At 44.5% G+C, this 22918-nt stretch overlaps 1 protein-coding gene across 11 annotated transcripts in view; it reads left to right on the top strand.

Moving 5' to 3' along the window:
• Window positions 1-21821, top strand: part of MAP4 (microtubule associated protein 4) — a 160399-nt gene extending 138578 nt beyond the window's left edge. For 6 of the 11 annotated variants that reach the window (XM_049798007.1, XM_049798004.1, XM_049797999.1 and 3 more), the window contains 8 exons: window positions 1189-1366; window positions 4936-4995; window positions 5165-5487; window positions 7805-7933; window positions 9501-9593; window positions 14410-14491; window positions 16504-16616; window positions 19860-21821. In XM_049798007.1, the coding sequence (XP_049653964.1) occupies window positions 1189-1366; window positions 4936-4995; window positions 5165-5487; window positions 7805-7933; window positions 9501-9593; window positions 14410-14491; window positions 16504-16616; window positions 19860-20069 (1188 nt within the window). In that variant the 3' untranslated portion in view covers window positions 20070-21821. The other 5 variants (XM_049798003.1, XM_049798002.1, XM_049798001.1 and 2 more) reach the window with 5 other exon arrangements.
• The last annotated feature ends 1097 nt before the right edge of the window (window positions 21822-22918 follow it).

Raw genomic sequence — 22918 nt, 5'->3', positions numbered from 1 at the left:
TACTAAAGGAGGAGGGTTCTTTAAATATAGATACACTATGAACATAGGATAACTCTTAAATCCAGACAAGAGTATGGGAAAACTGAATGGAGAGCTTCGATATTAATATTGAGGGGAAGAAGATCAGTTGAACACTTCCGTATTTCCCACTGATTGTCTTTTTATGATGTCTGGTCATTATAAAAACTGTACAAAGATAACTGATCATACACTTATGTGCTTAGGAAATACTGGAGATTCGTAATTCTCTAGTAAGAGCAGATCTGTGGACAGTTTTTAGTGTTACACCTTAAAGCTGAAGTAGGGTAACCACATGTAATGTTAAGAATGGGAAATGTCCCTTGAATCTTCCCTATGGTAACTTGTGATATTATATAGTAGAAGAATTCAAATTTGCAAGGGAAAGTTAAAATCTGTTTCAGAAGCTTTCAGTTGATGTTTAAATGCTAGCATTTCTCCTATACATTTAAGCTTAAATAACTGCATTTCAGTGCCTTTTAAAACCAGCTAAATAAAAATAGCAAAAAGGAGTATGAAAGCACAGGCGTAAATCTGTACTTTTTTTCTGTGAACCAGTGTCTTCAGTTTTGTTTAAGTTTTTGCATGATTCTGAATCCCTTTTTGATGAAATCAAAACCTCATCTCATTTGTTTCCGTACATTAACTCAGTATTTTAATACTTAAGAGATCAGTCAGTTTACAAACAAGTGATTTACAAGGGACAGACATGAAATAGTTTTCCAAGAGAGGAATGAACCACGGACACCTAGTTCTTATGTCCACAGTGTTTTAATAAATGCTGCCATAGCTTAGGAAGCTTTTCTGTTCATGAAGGAAAGAAATCTCTCCCAGAATTATTGCTAGTGGACTATTGTTCTCCATTTTGTGCAGAAATCAAAACCTCATTCACATCTGTAAATGGCCTCCACACATTAATGCTGAAACAGATCTGGATGAATTCTAATATTCAGCAGGGTCTGTGCTCTGTGTCCTGCACTGAATATAGTCAGTCGCTTCTGCGTGCCTTAATTATATTTTTAATCTTCTGCATTATAATGTTTCAGTGGTGCCTAGCTTGTGTGTTTAAGAATTTAAACAATTTCCATTTATTCCAGGCTTTTGGTTGGCAAATGCTTTGAGGAGACTGTCAGTGAAATACTGGCTTTAATATAGCCTGTTCATTTTTAGGTTGCAGATGCGAAGACCACAGATAAGCGGACCTCACTTTCAAAGGCTCCATCACCTGCCACTCCTAAAACTACTGTCAGGAGCAGCCCTGCTACTCCTAGGACAACGGCAGCATCGCCCGTCACTGCAGCTGCTGGTGCGAAAAATACTGCTACTTCTCCACCGAAGAGGCCAACATGTAAGTACTCTCTTGTTTTTCTTCAGGAGGTCTCTCTTTCTAACCAGCTGCAAGTTTCTGTTTGAGTAGCACCGTTGGTTCACGCTATGATGTCTTTGTCATGTGTTCTGGTACGTTGACTGCTTTTTCCTGTGTTTAGGTCATCCTGTGGCCCTATCAGTTTATTAAAATTAGTTTCCTGGTAAACAAGCTTGTGCAGGTTCAAAAGAAGGAAATAACCTGAACCCTTGAAATGTAGCCATTTATGGGAAGTCACAGCTGCTGTTAACCAGCGCTTCTGAGAGGTGTAAACTGGCCTACCTGTCAGTCAGGATTTGATCTGAAGCTTAGTGATAGCTGAACTCTCAACCCTTTTAATACAACACAAGATCCTGTGCCAAGGCCCAGAGACCATAGGTCAGACTTTTTTCTCTCCAGGGCTTCCTCCTCCAAAAACAATCTGAATGACCTTCAAGGCCAACTTGGACCAGCTCTATGTGATTCAGTGTTAATACAATTACTGAACATGCTTGATGCAAGAAAAAGGATGCTATTACCTCTGTATTTTGCTATAGTAACAGTTAGAATAAACACTAAAACCAATTTAAGACTTGGGAAATTCAAATCTCCAGAAGAGGGCTTGAAGCACTCACACTAGTGCATCTGAAAAACAAAAAAGGTTGAACAGAGGTGGAGGTTTTCTACTAGTGCAGGAAGAATTTGGAGCTGAAATGACAACACCTCCATCAGAAAACTGTATCCCACTCCTACTGTTGCCAAAGAGGGAACTTCCCATGAGTTTAACGCAGTCAGCATGAAACATGAGCAGCATATCAGCATCTTGAAAACAGTGTTTTCACTCATTTTAATGGAGCTTGGAGAGATTTAACATCAGATACAGTTAAATATTCTCAAGTGTTTTCAGATGACTAGACCTCATTGGCAAAATTTGCTAATAAACATGTAAAACTAATAATACATATTGGTTGCTTTATTCTATGAGTCCCAAAGCATGAGTTCATAACCCATCTTTCCCGAAAGAATAGTAGTGTTTTAACTATGTTGAAATATATTAGACTAGATGTACATTCCATACTTTATGCTGTAGGGGAACATACAATTAATCAAGTGTAGAGGAAGTGTTGCACTTTCCAAGAGCTGTGTATCTTAACTGATCCTGTGGACATCCTTGTAAAAATCATTTTGGGTGGTCTTTTATGCAAACTGTAGCCCAGAATGCTTAATACGTTTTAATGAGTTCAGTTAATTTCTCCTTCCAAAATTGAGACACAAACAAAGAAGCGTTTTCTGATGACATTTGAAAAGAGATGGAGTCAACGATGCAGAGATGCAGGAAGGTTGTTCCAAGTGGCAAGATGTACAGAGGAAGAGGCTTCTGCACCAGCGAGGGTGGTGGGACATTGCCAAAGTACAGTGAGAACTGGGTGGGCGAGGGAGAGATGAGGTCAGCTGGAGAAACTCCATCAGGAGTTAAAGCTGTTTTGTCTGGATCTGGAAATGCACAGAGGAGTCATGAATAGTAAAAGAAGGGAGTCCTGTTTTGGAAGAGGAGAAAGCAAGGGTGTGATGGAGGATGAACAGTGTTGTGGGGCCTGAAGGGGAATCGCAACAAGCCAAACACTAACAATGTGGTTTAGTTAGAGCATGTGCGACTTCAGCTAGATCCATAGATGTGGGTGATAGAGGACCTGGATCTCTTCCGATCACAGTTTAGTTTCTCATTACCCAGCATTGAGCCAGATAATAAGTTTCTGGCTACAGATGATATTTCAGAAGGACATCTGCTCTTGCTTTTCACGTGTCAAAAGATAGACACTCACTTCCTTATGGTTTGCTCAATTGTTCAGTCATTCTCGGTGTTTAAAAATGTGTGTATAGTTGCTTGTTTTGAAATTATATGGTTTCACTTTTTCAGGTATTAAATGTCAGTCACTTTTCTCTACTAAATGAGAGCCACGGGTTATGTGGTGCTTGATTTTTTTTTCTTTTCCCCCTCCCTGTGAAAATGACTTTTATGTTTGTACAAGAGCATCCCTCTGTCTTTCAGATCAGAAAAAGATCAAAGTCTTGGACTGTCATTATAGACCATTTTCCCAGTAGCTTTGTCATTCTCCAGGTTTTCAATATTGCATGCTAATAACATAGACAAAAGTGTCCCAGCATTTGGCTCCCCGCTAACATGAGTAGAAATAACATCTCTTTATATATAAAAGTAACATATTAGTCCTCTTGCCTTTATAGAAAACTAAGTCTGTTCTGTCCATACAGTTTTCAGAATTAAAGTTGTGGTCTCAAGGAATAAGATTAGGTTGGTTTGACAGGATGTTTTTTGAAGTGTTTGGTATTAATTATATATCTGTCTTTTAGGCCTTATTAAATTATCCAAATGTGTTTCATCTCATTAGCTAGTATCTTATCTGTGGTGTTTAACTGAATGCTTTTAGCAAAGTCTGGATGGAATGATCCAGACTCACTTGGCCTATAGTTAGCTACCTCTTTTGCTTGCTCTTTTCTATATTTGCATTCCATGAAGTATCCTGCCAGCTACTTGAGTTTTTCTAAAAATCTAAGACTGTTAATGGAAGTTAAATATTAGAAGATAGGGCTTTTTATAATTTCTAACTTAGATATTTTTTTTTTCTATTTGGTGTTTGTTTTTAATGTTGCCTTCCTTTGGCTATTGAAATGAAGCAGATTTTAGCCAAAGTTGTCCATCATTGATAGTAAAAAGGCTAGAATTTCATTATCAAAAACCTCTTTAAAAGAAGGTTCTGTTGATATTTTTCAGTCTGTGATTTTTCCTTGATCAACTTTGTGTATCGTTTTATTCTGCTTTGAGAAATACTGACACATTCCTGGTTTAGGCTGTCCTCTCTCTATGTGGAATGTAATCAGGTCATGATCATTGGTGTTTGCCCGAAGGCACAGTTCAGTTTAGTGATTGATTTTTGGTTTTATACAATTATAATAGGAACCAAAATATGTGCAATAACTTCTGTGCAAGAAAATTGGCATTGGTTAGAACTGATGTAGCAATAATACCAAGGTTATAGATGGACAAATGTGGTTTTGCTTTTGCTGTTCAGTAAAGAAAGGAGCTTTGGGGTTGTTGGGGTTTTGGGGGGGTGGGGTTGGGTTTTGGGTTTTTTGTTTGTTTGTGAGTTTGTTTTGTTTTGTTTTTGAACTTAAATTGGGATGGGATTAAAATAGCGTGAGTGCTGTCAGATTTGGAAAGTTATTTTAAGAAAAAACACAATGCAAACCATACCCCAGGTGTTATGTCACTGAATGGTGAATTGATCCTTTTGCTGGAAAACATGAATGAGTTTTGCTGTTATGATAAGGACCATGTCAGCCAGGTGTTCAGATGGAGCAGTTAATTCTTGAGATGCTTTCTTTCAAGCAGCATGTTAGAAATGGGGACTGTGGATAAAGAGGACCATCAGTATGTGAGGAGCTGCAGAGAGCCCCTGACATCCAGGGGAAGCCGTGATGGGATCCCAGGCTTCTCTTCTGTGCAGACTGGTTCCCACTCTGAAATGCTGATCTGTGTGCTTTGTTTTGGGCAGCTATCAAGACTGATGCAAAGCCCGCAGATGCCAAGAAGACACCTGCAAAGTCACCATCAGGTAACTTTGTTCAGTTTCCATCTAAATCAAATCCTCCTTGTTCGGGGCTGTGTTTAATAAGTAGGCCATCTTTAGGTACATCTTTAGGACTTGGGAGAAGTTTGTATGAATGGTCTCTGACCCATCTTTTTTCCACCCTTCCCTTCAACTATCACTGTGATAATTGTAGCAGACTTGAGCCGCCCTAAGAGTGCTACTGGAAATGCAGTAAAAAGTAGTGCCACCACTCCTTCTACCACCGCCTCCAGCGCACCTACTTTACCTGGAGTAGCCACCAGTCGTCCCAAACCCAAGCCTGCTGCAACCAAACCCACCACAACCTCAGCCACAACAGCAGATGCTAAAAAAACAACTGCTAAGGCTCCAACTAAACCCAGCACTGTTTCCAAGCCACCTCGCCCGACCAGCAGCGTTTCTGCTCCAGATCTGAAAAATGTACGTTCCAAAATTGGATCAACAGATAACATTAAACATCAGCCTGGTGGAGGAAAGGTAAGTTTCTTCAAACTTGATAACAATATGCACATCGGAACAGTAGCTCTTAAGCATTATGGGTGATTTTGCTCTTTCCTGATTTTGGTGGCTGTATCCTCACTGCTCTTCTCGTTTATGCTCTGCAGAGCTCCTCTTTGGGTTCTTGGTTTATGCACAAGGCATTAACAAGGCAGCGATAGTAGTGTACAGAAGGAATCCACCTTAAGAGCATTCATGGTGTTTGCTGGTATACGTACAGGAATTCAAAACTCAGTGGTTCTGTGTTTCTGTCGTACATCCTGACATAGAAACTAGTTGGTATTGAAAGCTCAAAACTTTGTCTATATTCCAAAACTTTGCCTTTGAATAGGAGAATTGAGTCTGCTGAATGGTACAGAAGGTCGAATAATGCACTACGATGCAGGAAATCTGGATTCAGGAGCAAGTTCCACAGCACCTTTCCCAGGTCTAGGAACAGGGACTCCGTTCAACTTGTCAGGCCTAAAGCTGGAATGAAATGGGTTTACATACACTGCTCTTTGCCACAAGAAAAGAGGGTAGTGTTGAAAGAGCTGTAGGGAAAAGCATGTACATAGATATAACTTGAGGCTCTCAATCACTAACGGTTTTAAATTACACTTTCACTGTGATTATCTACCATGTAGATGATAAAGGTTTAGGGATATACCTGTAGCCCTCTTCTGAGGGTTTAAATAATTTTATAGATGCGCATAATCATAAAACCTTTATTGGATATTGTACAACAGATACACCCATCTTTGCCTGACCAAATGTGTTAGCAGCTTGCCTGTAGTCAGAGGGCTTTAATTTCCACAAAGCGGAACAGATTTGCCCACTTACCTTTGCTGCAGGTCTGTGGTAATGAATAATTTGGCATATAACTTTAATCTGTTGCCAAGAGAGCACGTTTCATGCTGGGAGCCTTAATCTCCTCTCAGGCACATTAAAGTCAAAGGCTTACTTGGGCTGTGGTGTTGTATGTCACAGACAGCATCGATACAGAATGGATTTATTCTTCAGAGTTAAGAGTATCTTGGTTGTACAGTATCTTAGTACAGTCCTCAGAGCTTAGACACCTAGAGGACAGAAACTTCCACTCCCCAAAACAGAGTTTCTGGAAATGACAAACCAAGTCTGCTGAAAAACTTTGAGGCAAGCAGGAGGGCGACCCTTTCGTATGCTGAGTATTGTGGCTTGAAATCAAATAGAAGTTCAGAAAGCCTCCTGCCATCTAGTCAAAAAGAACATGTAAGATTGTTCAGTTATTTTAAACTGTGCTAGACTTCTGAGGATTGCGTAGCTTTTTAGCTTACAGGGTTATTGTGTCAGTTTAAGGGAATTTATTTTTACATTTAGTTGTACTGTCCTTTATTTTCTAAATATTTTCATGGAATTGTTAAATCCTAACAATTGTACTTTTAAGAAGACTGTCCTTTTCGTAGTCTTATTTATGCTGAGATGTTTTTAGAATCTGTTGAATGTTGTAGGAGTGCCGTGTTTTTGTTGTTGGTTTTGGGTTTTTTTTTTTGCTGTTCTGTTGCTGGTAGGTTAGTAAAATACAGGATTTATGCTGAGCCCCCCCAAAAGATGTGGGGTTCTGCTGCACTTATCTGGATCTAGATTAGCAGAAAAATGGATACTCTCAGGTAGTTGCTGAATTTTTCTAAAACCTGCAAATTTTCCTTCAGTTCTCTGCTTAGCTGGATTAGCTAGGTCCACCTGCATTTGATTAGTTAAAACCTAAATCAGCTGTTGATCTCAAAGCCTGAGTCAAATCAGTGTGTGGGTGCAAAATCAGAAATGGAAGCACAGTGTACCTGTATCCAGCAGAGCTCTTGGAGCTCGAAGGCAAAGAAAATCAGCCAGTGGATGTGTTTGCCTCTAAGATCTGTATAATGTCCTCCATGTGAAGGACTGCGCTGCTATCGAGTTACTAAAAGATTGGGTTTAATTTTTTGGCAGAATGTAATGTACTGGGTTCACTTGGAGACCTGCCATCATGACCATTGGGGAAATGATGAGATACCGATGAAAGGCACCTATGAGCTTTTTGAGAAATGGAGAACTTAATTATTGCTTTATGACCACAGGGTGCCTGTTTCATCCTGTGTCAGAGTGATGTTGCTTCCCCTCCACCCTCTTAGTTTTATCATTCCTGGGCATGGGATTATATTTTGTCTGAGGATTACAGCGTGTAAGAAGTTCTCCTGGGTTGTCCGTTCCACTAAGTTTATCTGGATAGCTTGTGTTCCGGTACTCTCCTGCCCACACTTTTGCTTTTGCTGGTTGAAATCATCCATTTGTCTCCATCTAGGGGAAAATAGAGAAAAAGCCAGAATCAGCTGCTGCTGCACGAAAGTCTGAACCCAATGCGGTCTCTAAAATGGCTCCTACTAAAACAACCGTATCAAAAGAGGGTGCCCCAAAACAACCCAATGGGAAAGTGAGTTTATTTCAGACTTTTCTCTGTGGGAGATGAAGGAAAACATTTTCATTTTGAGTCACTTTCCCTTCTCTTCAACTCTTCTGCTGTCTCCTGTCAGTGTCACTGTTCCTTGCACAGACACTCTTCCAATTCTTTCTTGTAAACCCTGAGATGTTCTCAGTTAAACATGTTCAGAGATCGCTATTGGAGGTATCTTTTTCCATGCCTGCTGTAAACGTGTTTTCAGAGCAGAGTCCACCATTTTCACTTTTAGGTAGATAAGCTTAACTTTGAGTCAGAGGTTTCCCTTAAGACCAGTTCTTCATACACAGCACCACTTTGTAACTAGGAAGAGATCACTTTAGTTCAGCCCTGCTTGTTTTAAGATTGCAGAATATTAAGGACTTTATCTTCCCTGCAATATTCCCAATCCAGTTGTATCAAAACTCTTTTTAACTCCATGCAGTAGGTGGTCACCATTTGATGGGTTACTCTGAAGCTGTCGTGACATGGTATTTCAGCACGAGTTAATGGGGAGGGAGGTGGGAGTGCCTGCAGTGCTGGTTTAATTCGGATATTGTCAGGCAGAGCCTGCTAATGAATGGATGGGGTTTGTACCTCTAGAGAAGTCAGTAAACCACTATACACTTCCATGGCACGAGTACATTTTTCAGAGCTGCTGTTGCACTGAATCCAGTCTTTCTGAACTGGCTAAGGAGCTTTTGGAAACCTGCTAAAGTGAGAATGTTCGGTGATTCCTTTTGTGCTTCAAATTTATCACCCCTTTCTAGAAAATAGTATACAGCTTCTGCCACGTTTTGTGCTGTGTTAAATAACTCCCACACTAAACACGTGTCGTAACTAACCTTTGTAAACATGAGCCTGTTACTCTAACTCAGTTACTACCTTTGAGAGTAAAAGCTCTCTTAGCATACTCCTTTTGTATTCTGAAAAAGTCCAAGTCATTTCAGTTTAAAGGAGAAACAATTTAATTAACACAAGACTCATCTGATAAAATTTAGCTGAAGGTTTGACAGCCTTCATCAGAAGAATTGTTTCTCAGACCAGGCTTTACTGCCCAGAGGTTTCAAAAGACATTATCCAGGAGCCAATCCAGGCAAATGGAAATAAAAGTGCAGACACTGAGCAGTTCATAGCGTTGTTGGAAGTGGTGGCCCCATGGCTCCGATCCATGGAGGAACGAGGCAGCTGAGCTGGCTCTCCATGCTCTGGGGAAGCTCTCACCAGAGATTTCCCGGGAAGCTTCACGGGGAACATAGACAAACCCAGCCCTTCTGGCAGGCAGGCGCCCGCCTGGTGATGCTAACCCGTAGAATATATGGAGAAGCGGTCTTCATGGTAGCGCTTACGCTCTCGCACTAACACTGTCTGTGCAGCCTTTTGTTTCGTTCACTTTTTTCTCACTCTCCTCTTCAGTTGCTTTCACACCTAATACTAAAGTTGGATTGAGTTTAACACAACTCCTTGTTTATCCACCATGTTAGAGCATCCACTCCAGCCTGCCATATGACAACTCTAACCAGTCCTCTTCCCTTGTGTTGTTTTCCATTCTGTAACATTCCAGGTCCAGATAGTCTCCAAAAAAGCGAACTACAGCCATGTTCAGTCCAAGTGTGGTTCCAAGGACAATATTAAGCATGTCCCTGGAGGTGGGAATGTAAGTATGGGCTCTGGGCAAGCTGTCTTTCTACTAACTCCTTCTCTTGTACTATGTTTTTATATGTCAGTCTTAAGAATGCTCTGTTTCAGTCAGAAAGGTGTGGCAGAGTTTCAGGGCTTCTGGAAATAATGTAGGCTAGAGAATTTTAATTTTTTTTTCCCCATGGGATGCTAGGTTGAATGTGTGTGTTTTGTTTCATAGTACTACAAATACACCTGACCTATTTCTTGCATGATTTACATGGTATTCATGACGAAGCGTAGGATGTACACATCGCCGACCCCAGGAGTTAGCTCATCGTGGATTCCCTGTGCAGTCAGTGGAGGCACCTCATCAGCCCCCTGACCTGTTTTAGATGTCTGATTTTTCAGATGGAATGAGTTGTGGCCTAGAAGTGCCTGTTACTCTTCATTGGCTAATAGAGTGAGCCTGAGTCAGAGTAATTTCACTTCTTGTTTCACATCAAGGGAGACTTTGAAAAAGGAGGAGGGAAAGACTCTGGGACTTAATAGTTGAGCTGCGATTAATTTCTAAATTTAAAGGCTACTGGTATCTCTGGCAGCAGAGTTGAGCTTATTAAAATAGAAGGCTAATCTTGTAATGTCTGTGTACTTGGTTTGGAGTATTATATCCTGAAAGTGTCTGGCAAAAAAACCTAGCTTAACTATCCAGATACGAAAGCTTTTGAAAACAAGACTATAGTTTGGCAGCCTTGTTTCCTTGTGTGCAAATCTGTACTACCTTAACAAATCCACACTAGGCGGTTTGTACTAGGGATAGTTTGCAGAAGTACAAAGATTGGATGGTTTCAAAAAGGCACTGAATTACTTAAGTCTAAGGAGTTTTTTTCCATTGCTGTTTAAATATGCCGGGTTCCTGAGGAGTGATGTCCAGTTATCACGTCTTGTGATGCTTTCTCTGTGTCCAGTGCCTGAGAGCCAGCATCAGTGAAACTCCCTGCAAATATTCAACTTCTGGGACCAGACTTAACTGTTGCTGTAGAGTCAGTGTGTTCTGTCTGATGTCTGGTTCAGCGTCTACAAATGCTGCATAGGACCTGACTGTGGTGGAAACTGCCGTGGCAACTTTTCCCGGGAAATATACATGTATTTGTCTAGCAGGCTGAACCTCTACTCTACATGACCAATTCTTCTTTAAATCTTTGAGACACAACCAACTCTGGGTTCTTAACAAACTTGTTCCCTACAGATTGGTTGCCAAGGTGGTAAGAGACAGATGTTGAATTCATACATGCAGTGTTCACTTAACTAAGCTTGACTTCCTTTTGGGAGTCGCTGGACATGCATCTCTGCTGCCCTCCTTGCCTTCCAGTTTGTGGATTCTCAACAGTGGTTGGATTTGCCATTCTTATTTGATATTTCTGTGACTTACCCAGTGTTTATAGGAGTGCATACATGTGCATATGGAGCTTCCCATAGAAATGCTCATGCAGGAGAACTCTCTGCACCACAGAAAGAAAAGCGGATGTTGAGATCATCATGTCGATTAGGTGCCCTCATAATATTTTTTTAGCTATGCACATTTCTGTTCCTACTGCATATTTCATCTAGTTTTGTCACCCAAGTTTGGAACAGACTGTTTATACATAATCAGTGTTTTGTGGCAGAAGTCCCTTTGGCTATACTGTTAAGGAGCAGCTGTTGTAAGTTAACTGTTCATGCGCTCAAAAGAGCTGTATTTTATAAGCCACTTTAATTTTGCTATTCTTACTTTGTATAGCCTTTCAGTGGACAATGGGTCTCACATATACTTTTCCCTTTTTTGAGGCCAACAGAAATGTGATTTAAATATGGGGAATATTTTTCTTGCTTGATTAACTACATTAGTGAACCATCCTTTCTTCTAATGAATCACCAGTCCTCTTTACTGTCCTGTCCTGGGGACATTCCCAACTCCAGGGGACAAGTATGTGCCTGCTTCCTTTTTCTCTTCTTCTACACTCTCTTTTTACCACTGAAGTTTTCTTTCTTGCTCAACTACTTAAGCTTTTTGCTTTGAGAATAGAGAATAAAGTGCTTATTATTTCCAGGTTCCAAATGCCCCCAAACCAGCTTCAGGCAGTTGTTCCCATCCATCCAACGCCCCCAAACCCAACACAGGCAGTACCGATATGAGTAGACAAGACGCAGTGAGCAGTCTGGCTTCCTATGAAAGCATTTCCTTTTATCCATTTTTATATCTGCTCACTCCCTTTGGGGCACTGTAATATTAGTGTCCTCTTCCAAGATGTCTTCTTGTTCAAATAGTTACAATGATCACTTCTGATAGAAGACTTCCCGATGTTTAATTCCTGGACCACACTGCTGATGGGTACATCTGGAAAGTCCGTTGTTCTAGTCTGTGGCTTCAGTTAAAGCTTTTAGGAATCCTGTGGACAAAAGCTGTGGTTAGTAGCAAATTATGATTCAGCTTTAGGGTTGCTCTGGTAGAAGTGATGGACATCCTACCTAAGTGAAGTGGTTCTTAGCTGGTACAGTCTGTTTGGGTACCAATTTTGCCTTCTGTACACAGAGATAATTTCTTCTCCCCTCCAAGATACCCAAGCAGACATGTTCAAAAGCAGTAGACGTTGTTCCTACTCATGTTATATTTGCCATAAATATCTTGACACAAACATAGTTAGGTTTTCTGGGTAAAAGCTTTTGTTGTACTTTACTATCTTGCCCCTCTCTTTTTAAAGAAAGCAACAATAAAGAGGTAGATTTTAGAAAGTGCAGGTAGTGTACATGTTGCAGATTTAACGAGGTGATTTGGAATGTACGTATGTTTCTCTACCCTTTGGCTTGACCTGCTTAGGTGGTGGATTGGGAAATGGTCAGAGATAGAAAATCTAAAAAGAGATGAGTTTCACATTTCCCATCTGAGCCTCTGTATCAAGTTTTCAGATCTAAAATTCATTTCTGGCACCAGAGTCTTGAGTATTTGACTCTATAAATGCAAGCCCAAGCCTTTAAATGTGTCTCCCATTGCAAACTCAAAACAACTAACATTAGAAATCTTACGAGAAATAGGCTTCCATTTAGGTATAATTGTTTGGATCCCCGGGTGAAATCATGAGGAGTCATAACTGGGTATGTCTACCCTAGCTGATAACAAACATTATTATCTTTAAATGCATTATGTGAAGTAAATTTAGTTTTATTCCAGTTCCAAGCAAACAAGTACTCATTATAAAAGCTGTAGTAACTTTACTAGCAACCCCCAAGAAAATCAAATTCAGTAGCTGTGATCTCACCTTTTCAGAGTTTTCTGGTGTCACTGACTCAGGGTATGTGAACATGGAACAGCGTAGCAGGAGGCTGAACTGTGCTGTTCTAATTCTGAACAAACAAGACATCAGGGCTTTGACTCATCCCTCTTCACAAGTACTAGGAGGATTCATGCTTCCTGAGAAAGATGCATTGCCAATTATCATGATAATTCTCAACAGGCTCTTAGAGTAGCTTGTAAGGGAATGAATTCTTGTCACATTCAAAAAGAAATACTTTCGTTTTCTCTGCGAGATGATCTATAGCAGAACTTTCTGTGCACATAGGTGCCAGCTGGTGATTGCTGACACGATTGAGAGAGGTGATCCTCTTAACATTCCTACCAAAAAACCCTGGATTTTTGCCATGGAAAGTTATATCAACTTAGTAGGGGGTTAGACGGGATGACCAGAAGTTCTTCCAGTGTAAGTTACCCTGTTTGTATGAAATGAAAGATCTCCAAGTAGTCAGACAAGAAGTTCATTCTGGAATAGAGGAATTTTTCATCTATCTGGAGCTGCAGGAGAAATTTTAAAGATGTCAGAAATGGGACTCTGTACAATGCACTTGGTCCAAATGTAGGAGATTAAATATTTTTTGAGCAAAAAGACATAAAACCTGTGACATTTTGACTCTGCCTTTGTCTCACCCCAGAGAAGACACTTCTCCCCAAATTCAAATTGAAGTCCACAAACACAATGACTTGGAAGAAGGTCATTTACCGAGTCATGAATATCTCATGATTTCATGACTGCATCACTGAACATTTTTTCATTGAAGGTTTTGTATGCCAGTACCAAGTCACTGGTAGAATGAGGTTAAAGGAAATAATACTGGAGAATAGCTTCCCTACTCCCAGCGTTTTGTCTTTGAGAAGAATAGCTTCTTCGAGCAGTTTGTTCCATCTGGGCACGATGATCCTTCCTGATGTCCTGTTCTCAGCAGGGAGGAAAGATCACTGCAAGGAGGCTGTGAACAAAGCCTGACAATTAGACATGGGTCAGTCTGCACATGGATGAAGGTGGTAGAGAGAAAAAGTTGGAGCTGGTGGCATGTCTCTCTAGCCCTACAGCAAGAGAGTGGCTGAGTAGAACCATGAGATGACATCTGTCCTGGTGACTGGAGCTGCCCGGGCAATGGCCTGTGTCTTCAGAGGCAGAGCTAGCGCTGGGCAGAAACAGTCTGGGGAACTTGGCAATGGGATTGGCTTTTTTTGGTCCTTCTCCGAAGTGCTTTTGTATTCCATGGATGTGCCATGAACTCAAGACTCCCGTTTCTGGCTACTGTCCATCTGTTAGTTTTATCTGGTCTCAGTTTTTCTCTGCTCACATTAACCACTTCTGGCTTGTGCAGGCCTTTAAATAATGCTAAAGCCAACTATAGCATTTGGCACACAGTGGCTGGGAAATCAATATGAAAATAGAATACAGTGGAAGAGGGGTGCAGGTGAATTAAGTGTGACCTGATGTTTGAGATGGTGTATTGGCCTTCAGATTCACAGGAAATGTTTCTCTGTGTTGAGTTGTTTCTTTTTGTCTCTTTAGGTGCAGATCCAGAACAAGAAAGTTGACCTTTCCAAAGTGTCCTCGAAGTGTGGCTCTAAAGCAAATATCAAGCATAAGCCAGGTAGAAATTTTACCATTTCCTCATGACTTGTCTGTAGATATTGCACATCACTTAAGTACAGTCCTGGATTGTGACTGAAAGAGTTTAAGGAGGTTGTTGCTTTCAGGGAGTATTTCTAGAAGTCATGTCTAGCTTCTTTAGCAATTCCTGGTGGTTTCATGAGCAGAGAAGGGAATTAGGAGATGTGGGATTTCATCTTGCCTGTGAAGATAGTCCACTGCTTTGACTCAGTTCTCTTTTTCCTCCCTATTGGGGGGGGGGGGAAGTGGATACTTACCATGACTGTTCCAGGAGTCTGGAAGCTTCATCCATGCTGACAGAGGGCTTTGGGGCTCTCTGAACATATGTGCGCTATAAAAGGATAAAGTAACTTCCCTCTGGTTTTTCAAAGCAGATACAAGGGTCTTTTTAGCCTTTGGTTCAGTAGCAGCTCCTGTCTTAATAACACTTTTGGGTCTTTAATGACATATTATGGGATGAGTGGGCAGGAATTATTTGCTCCCCACCGAGAACACAGCAATTACCCTGTGTGAATTCCTGCAAATCTCTGTTTTCCTAACTAAGCAATGACAAGGCCAATGCTCAGCTGGAGCATAGGCAAATCTTGAGTTCAAGGTACTGTGGCTGTAGGCAGATTGTTTGAACTGTACCTTTGTAACATCCTGAAGTACGGTCAGTTCACTGACTTTTGCTGGTTTGTCTGTATCTGAGGACATTTATCTGCACAGGAAAACTGGCAGTCAAAGATCCATGCACAAGGGACGAAGTTCACTGACCAAAGCTGCAAACAAATACTACAAGCTTGTCTTTGTCTGCTCCTGGGAGTTTCCTGCACCCTTTCTGCCAGCCTGTTAGGTTGAAAGCAGTCCAATCTTATACACCGAGCACCACGGTTCAGTGCCTCAAAACGCACCCCTGCTTTGAGAACGAGGTGCCACAAACATGACCCCTGTTTATTCAGTGCTCTGTAATAACAAGCTGTGTGCGACAATAACTGCTCTTGTCCAGGGCTGATTAAAGCAGAATAATCCATCCATCTGTTGTCAGATGTTTTAACTGATTTTGTTAGACCAAATCAGTTGGCTCCCATCATTGGCCATGCCAAGCTTCCAGAGTGCTGAGGACTGAGTATTTAATGATGTCACTGGGAAGCGAAGTTGTGCTTAGCAATACTTAAGTAGTTTTTTTGAGAAACCTGCTGGAATGTGGACTGTACATATAGTTTTATATAATTAATGGGAACTGCAGTATTCTAAATCTAGGAAAATCTTGCTGGAAAGGTACAGTTTTTCTCACCTTCAGGTTCTCCTGAACCTGATGTCCATCCAGTTCCCATGCTTGGCTTCTCCCCGCCTGCATGGCTGCCTCCTGAGTAGTTCAAGCAGTGGCATGTAGGTTTGTGTGTCAGGGAGGGAGCTGTCGGTCCAGGCAGTCAAACAACTGCCAGCAATGGAGTAGGAGCAGAAACGGGTAACAAACAAAGGAAGGCAGTTAACGAAAAGGAGCAGAACGTGTCCTGACACCGACGACTACGTAGATGGGCTGACCTGGCAGAGACCTTGGCAAGGGACGCGAATAGGAGTGGGCAGCTGGTATTAGCCATCAAAAATGCACCGGCGTGGGATCGGGTGGAAGTGGCATTTCACACCTCTGCTAGGGGAGCCAGATTCACGATCAGATCCAGTGAGGCAGTTGGCATGCGGATATCTTCCAGCCTGTCTGTCTGGACTTGTGGAGTTCCCCAGCTGAGGGTACCTCTAGGGCTTTGCCGTGTAGCCCTGCTTGCTTTGCAGTGTTGCTTGGCCTGTACAGGTGCAGATCACCAACTTTGATCTTGCTGGTTTTTAAACTGAACCTTAAGTGGAAAGAGAAGGTATTATTTGTTCCTGTCCCACCTCCAAAGTACATTGGGTCTCCAGTGGTTCCTCAGTGGTGGCTGGGAAGGGGACAGAACTCGGGTGGGGCTGTTCTGGAAGCGTTAATAAACTCACTCCTACACAATCTTGTTCTAGGGGGAGGAGATGTCAAAATTGAGAACCAGAAGCTGAACTTCAAGGAGAAGGCCCAAGCGAAAGTGGGTTCTCTGGACAATGTGGGACACTTGCCCGCGGGAGGAACCGTGAAGGTGGGTGCAGCAAGCTCTGGCACATCAGGGTAGGGTTTAAATTTGGTTCTTCTTGTCCTGCTGTTGATGTAGTGCAGCTTCTCCACCCCCAGCCTTTTATAGCCGTGTTTTATAGGCTCTATTGTGAACCCCAGGAGTAAGTATGAGTTGAAGAGGAGAGAGAGCTATGAACCACCTCAGTGGCCTGCCTGAATGGGCTCCCTGCTAGGTGTTACTCAGAGGGCTTGTACTGCCCCATTGCATTCTTCCTCTAAGAGTCTAAGAGCAGGGATCACTCTGTAAGCTATAAGCCTGTCAGAGAAGCTGCCTGTGGCCCTTTCCCACTTTTCCCTCTGGTAAAGCTGGTGAGATCAAAGTGCTCTGTGCTGGGAGATAGCACCTTGCAGCTCTCAGGAGCACTTTTCAGCCCTTAACTTGTACTGCAGCCCAGCCCAAAGGCCCTTTCTGTGAGGATAAGAAAAGATTGTTGCGCTCTCGTTGCTGTGATTCAGTGCTTCTCCCCATGAGAACATAAACTGCCCCCAGCCTCGGCTCTGCAAATTGCAGGTCTTGCTACAGCAATGCGACATCTGTGCTGAGAGGAGGGAAATTACCCCCGCTTGAATGACCAAGTGATGGATGTGTGGGCTTGACCTATCACGCCACATAATGATTAGAGCAGTGCCAGGGATTATGTTTAGGTAGTCACTAGTGCTGGGGCTTTTATGTGAAACACCACTGCTTCTGAATTGGCTGGTAGTGCCGGAAGTGGAGAAAACAATCCTGTGCTCTGGCATCAGAACTGTTAAAATATGACTTAGTCTTTGCCCCCAGCAGGATAGACAGACGGAGGAGAAGAAACCCCTTCTAAACACTGAGTTCCCTTGGTTGTCCCAGCATTGTTTTGTTTGAGCACTTTTGTGTTGTGGAAGGGTTTAGAGTTCAGCCAGCTCGAGCTATTGTGTTAAATGCCTTGTGAATTTGAAAGAAATAATCCCTGGCCTAAAGAGCAGATCACGCAGCAGAATTCACAAGTATATTTAGTATGTGCTTAATCATCCCCCATTAAAACAAGGCAAGAGGTGACTGCCAGAATATTTGCTGGGGACATACCAGGACTCTCTCCAGTCCTTTATGTAAACTTCAGCCTGGCAAATCGGGGCTCAGTGAAAAGCTGAAAGGAACTAGAGAAGCTGCTGGTGTGTTGGTAGGGATGGAGAACTTTCTGTAATGGTGCCTGGTTGTTCCAGTTTACTGGAGCGTCTAGTCCGTATACCAGTGCTATTTGCTGGTAACTAGGGTTTTCACTGAAGTTCTAAAATCTTACCTGTTCAGAATTAGTGTGGGGGTTGTTTTGGTTTGGTTTGGGGTTTTTTTAGTATTTTCCCCCCATCTCCATGGGTGCGAAGAGCCTCTGTTGATGACGCTCTCATCCAGTATTTTTGGGGGCTCTAATATTCAGCCTTGCAATACAGAGGCCAAATCAGTTCCCTGTTGTGTCCCACAGATTTCAGCCAGTGCTGTTGTCAGAGCAGGGGCAGGTGGCACTTTGGGGCTGGCACCCACATGCAAAAGGGCTGGCTGCTCTGGCTCAGCTACCCCCTGCAGCTCTCATGGAGGTGTGGGGATCATCCAGGTCTCTGTAGTTCCTGCAAGATATCAGTGTTGCTCTCAGTTCATGGATGGGAATTTGGACCCCAAAAGGAAGGCCAGGTGGTTTTGCTGCTTGTTGAGTAAGCAGGTCCAGACCCAGTGCACGGCTGTCTCGCATTGCTACCTGGGCTGCAGGGAGAGGGCCTGACTTAGTCTTGAGAAGACTGCAGCAGCCTTATTCCCTGCAGATGAGACTTTGTGGGGCAAGGGCACGGGATCAGAGCAGAGCTGCTTTGGACCAGAGGGTGCCACCCCCTCCCTGTACTCTTCCCTACTGAACGTGGCAGCAAGGGGATGTCCTGGCTGGATGGGTTGCCCCTTCCCGGAGCTGGGCTTTGTCCAACATGGCATCTTCTCTGCTTGCTGTGCCCTGCAGCATTGGTGGTGGCTGAATGTCTTTCCAAGCAACTCTGCAGTACTCTCAGCAGGCTCCCACCAGCCTATTAGTCTCTCCCCTAATGGCAGTAGGACTTCACTCTTCTCCAAGGCTAGTAGAAGTTGGTGACTCTGGGTGGGATGACCAGCTATTGTGGGAGAAAAGAGCAGGACAGGGTCTTCTCTAAAGACTGCACTCTCAGTTCATAGTCCAGCATCAAGTGAGGATGAGGTCCTTGGTGCAAACTTGGTCTTCCCGCTTTGGGATCCGCTGTGTATTCTTTGGGTCTGGTATATAAATGTGTCCCCAAATAACGGAGGCTGCTTCACTGCAATGTAGCCAAACCACCTGCTTGCTTTTGACCCTGTAGCGCTCTGCTTTAGTCCTGTCAATGTGCCTTGGCTCTCCTCTGTCACCAGGGCATTACAGGCATGTGTTTGGGGAGAGGGTGCTGGGCTCTGGACCCTGTGGTCGGGCCCATGGTGCCCGTGTTCGGACGAGCTGGCAGGGAGCGGTGCGGGGCCGATGGCTCTGCGGGGGACCAAAGCACTGCAAGAAGCTGGAAAGCTGGTCAGGACGGCGGCTTCCCGGGGAGCAGAGTGGCTGCTTCCCCGCTTCTGAACACCCCCTCGTCCCTGCGTGTGTCTCGGCAGCTGGGGAGGGCGGAGGGGGCTCTGGGAACCCGCACTTCACCCACCCCCCCATCTTCTATTGACTCGTCCCTGTCGTCCTCCCCACCCCGTTGTCTCATTGTAGGCTGAGGGGAGCGTGGAGCCAGGGCAGCTCCCGCCAGCCCCTCAGAACGGAGAGGTGACAGCGGCCCAGGCAGGCAGTGAGATGCGGGAGAATGGCGTAGGGCCGGCAGTGCCCACTGCCCTGAGCGGTGGTGACCAAAGGGAAATTCAGAGCTTCGAGACTCAGATACAAGAAACAAGTAAGTGCCTGCGCCTTCTCTCTACGCACTCTGCCGGGTGGGTTGGGGAGAGCACTGCAGCAGGGCAGAGCAGCCGCCCCTGGGCACTGGTCACACCGCTGTAATCTGAACGTTGAACTGTTTGTATCGATGTCTGTAGGGTTTTTCTGCCTTTTTTTAATTCAGAAAATTGCCTTTTATTTTCCAGGCATCTAATGATGACATTATGGTATCGTCTTCCATTCCCCTCCTGTCCCCTCTCTCCTCCTCCTCTTTCCTCCTCCTGCCCTCCCCCTTCTCACCTGCCCTTGTGTCGCTGCAGATTGAATCTCACAAGCTGACGTTCCGTGAGAAGGCCAAGGCTCGAACAGACCACGGAGCGGAAATCGTCGTCTCCAAACCCCCCAACCTTTCCAGCAGCACTTCCCCCTGGCGTAGCACATCCGTCAGCGAGAGCCTGGGCTCAGTCGCCTCCTTGTCACCGCTGCAACAGCCAGCTCCCCTTGCAGCGCTTTCTCAGCAAGGCTTGTGACCCCTCCCAGCCCCATCTCCCACGTGCTCCCCAGAGTAACGCAGCTTGGCTCTCTTAACCCGGCGTCTGGCTTTAGATGGGAAGGGGACAGCGTTTAGCAGGGCTAGCGTCCCTTTCAGCCACGCTGACTCCTCGAAGCATCCTGGAGGCTCGCCCCTGCCCGAGTGTGCCGGGCTCTGGTGGTCCCTTCTTGGCTGGAAAGGGCTTCCTTCCCTCTCCACGCCTCGTCCCTTTTGCTTTTAGGGGGATACTAGAGTGGGCGTTAGTGTCATGTGTCGAGGACGGGCATCTAGTGACTTCCAGGCTGTGCCTCGCTGTCCCAAGCAGTGGGAAGACGCACACCAAGCCTGGGTGGCGGGTGGCTGGGTGGGAGCACACCGACGCTGCTGGTGGCTGAAGCCAGGCCAGAGTTAATAGGGATAAGCTGTGATCTTTCTTTCTGTCTTTTTTTAAAAAAAACCCAACTTTTTCCTCCTTGACGCTTCAGTTTCTGCTGATCCTGTTTGATGATGATATATATTATACACACACGTTAGGCTGTTTTAACTGTTGACTTTAACCTTTTATTCTTTGTGACGATGTGTTGATGATTTATTGTGCTACAAACCCATGCTAAGTTTCCTTTTCTCTTTCCTTCTTTTCCTAACCGTAGGAGAGTAGAGACATTAACCGCTGCTGCAGTGCTGGCTTCTTATTGACATATCCAGCAATTGTAACTCTTTCGTTGTTGTTTGGGTTTGTTTGGTTGTTTTTTTTTTTAATATTTTAAAACGATGGAGCAAATTCATGGGATTAAGCCATGTCTGAAATGAAAGGCACAAGAATGTGTTAAAGGAAAACTTGCTGTAACAGATCAGATGAAGCCTGTGTTGACTGCAACGAGACATGTTGAATCGATGCTCGTAAAACCTCCTGCAGGGCCAAACCACCAGCCCTGGAGGATGCCTAGGACCTTCTGCACATTAGCAAGGCAAAGACGGTTTATTTATTAACTTGCACAGCCAAAGCCCTGGGATTTTACCTTTTTTTCAGCCAGGGCCTGAGGTCTGGAGGAAAGGCAGGAGGCTGCTTTCGCGGTGGAGTTGCAGGTTAACGCAGGCCGTGAGTTCCGAGGCAAAAGCAGGTCTGTGGTGTGCGTGTGTGTTGTTTTAACAGAGGCTGATGTATGGGTAACCGTATCGTCAGGCTGAGCAAGTCTGGTGGGAGGCTGAGGTGGGGAAGAAGGGAAAAGCTGCCTCTCACCCTGGGCGTGAGGCAGGGATAGCAGAAGGTCTGTGGAGGGCTGGGAGGGAGGCAGAGCTCTTGGCTGGGGCAGGGGAGGCAGGTTTCTAATGCCAGGGAGTTGCAGCTCTGACTAGGAAGGAGATTGACCTACTCTTTGAGGTGTGAGCTCCTCGTTTCATGTTGCAAATGACACTAAAGAAATTAAATGTAAATAAATGGAAAAAAAAAAGTGTTCTTGGGTCGTCAAACTAATTTAAAGCAAAAAAAAAAAAAAGTGGAATAACAAAACACTGGGATCAAAGTGAACTGAACCAGGCCTGTGCTAAGGGGGTGCTGTTCAAGGAGGGGACAGAGGGAAGCCTGCAGCTTCTCATGCTTGTGGGAATATTTCTTTGGGAAGCCGACAATGACACGATAACCCGGAATCTGTATTTACACACAAAGATTCTTATTGCACTTGTATTTTTTATATTAAAGTTTGCATGATTTCTAATAAAATGGCATTAAAATGTACTAGTTTGCATCAAAGTCGTCTGCTAGTTTCATAAGTGCTTTTTCCTCTGAATACAAATTTAAATAAGCAATGCAGATTTGCACCTGAAAGGGGCGGTTATATATACCCTAGAAAACTCCCAGTGCTTCCCTTCCTTTTCTTCTCCCTCCTCCTCCTCTTCCTCCCCACCTCTCCCATCCCCTCTGTGCCATGTTCCCCTAATCCCAAACCAGGGAAGGCGGCCGAACCGGTCGCTCCCTGCCCTCGTGTTGTGCGTGCTGCTGTTGCGCGGCCTCGCGTTCACCGCTGCCGAGGCCGTCCCTGGAGGAGCCAGCACTAACCCCCCGGGCCCGCTCGCTCTCCTCGTGTGTGGCCAGCTCTGCAGAGAGAAGAGCTGGAGATGGGGAAGGGGTCGGAAACCTCATTTCTCAAGAGAGCAGAGCTGTGTTGTGATGCTTGAACCCCTCCAGCCCCAGTTCAGTGGCCTGTGATGGTGCTGCCTCCGACCACCCGTTCACCTGCATGCTGCCCTCTGGTATATATCACTGCCCCTTCGCTGATGCTTCCTTCTTTCTCTTACTGCTAAATTCTAAACACCAGCTTGATCTTGTCAATCTTGGGTGGGTTGTTTGTTTGGGTTTTTTCCAACACTTGAGGGAAAGTTTGGAGGAGAGGGACTGAGAGGAGAGCAGGCTGATCCCTTCAGCAGGAGCAGGCAGGGGCTGTGCTTCCCAGAGCAGTAATGTCGGATCTGCTCCAGGCCAGGGCAGGCAGGGCTGCGCAGGCGGCTGCGGGAGGGCAGGCAGGAGCTGTCGAGAGGGTCCTGTGCCCATGAGGTGTGCGTGGAGCCCTGCTTCCCTGCCTGCGAAAGACAAAATGCTGGCTGGCAGGGCGCTGAAGCCGATCTCTGGCCTCACCGGCCGGGCAGGAAAGCTGGGAAGTTTGTTTGTGCCGGTGGGCAGTGGCAGGGAACCAGCCAGAGGTGTGGACGGCAGAGTCCGGTGGCGTTTGTGGTTAACCAAAGAGGAGGTGGTAGCTGAAATCTCGGGTTTCTCGTGCTGCTCTGCCCTGAGTGCTCTTGGGGTGAGATGCCTGGGCAGAGGGAGGCAGCCGGGTCCTCGTCTTGGTTCAG

Source organism: Accipiter gentilis, chromosome 4 (genome assembly GCF_929443795.1).
Source record: "Accipiter gentilis chromosome 4, bAccGen1.1, whole genome shotgun sequence".
NCBI lineage: Eukaryota > Metazoa > Chordata > Aves > Accipitriformes > Accipitridae > Astur > Astur gentilis.
The sequence above is the reverse complement of the archived record's forward strand: the minus strand, read 5'-3'. Positions and strand labels throughout refer to the sequence as shown.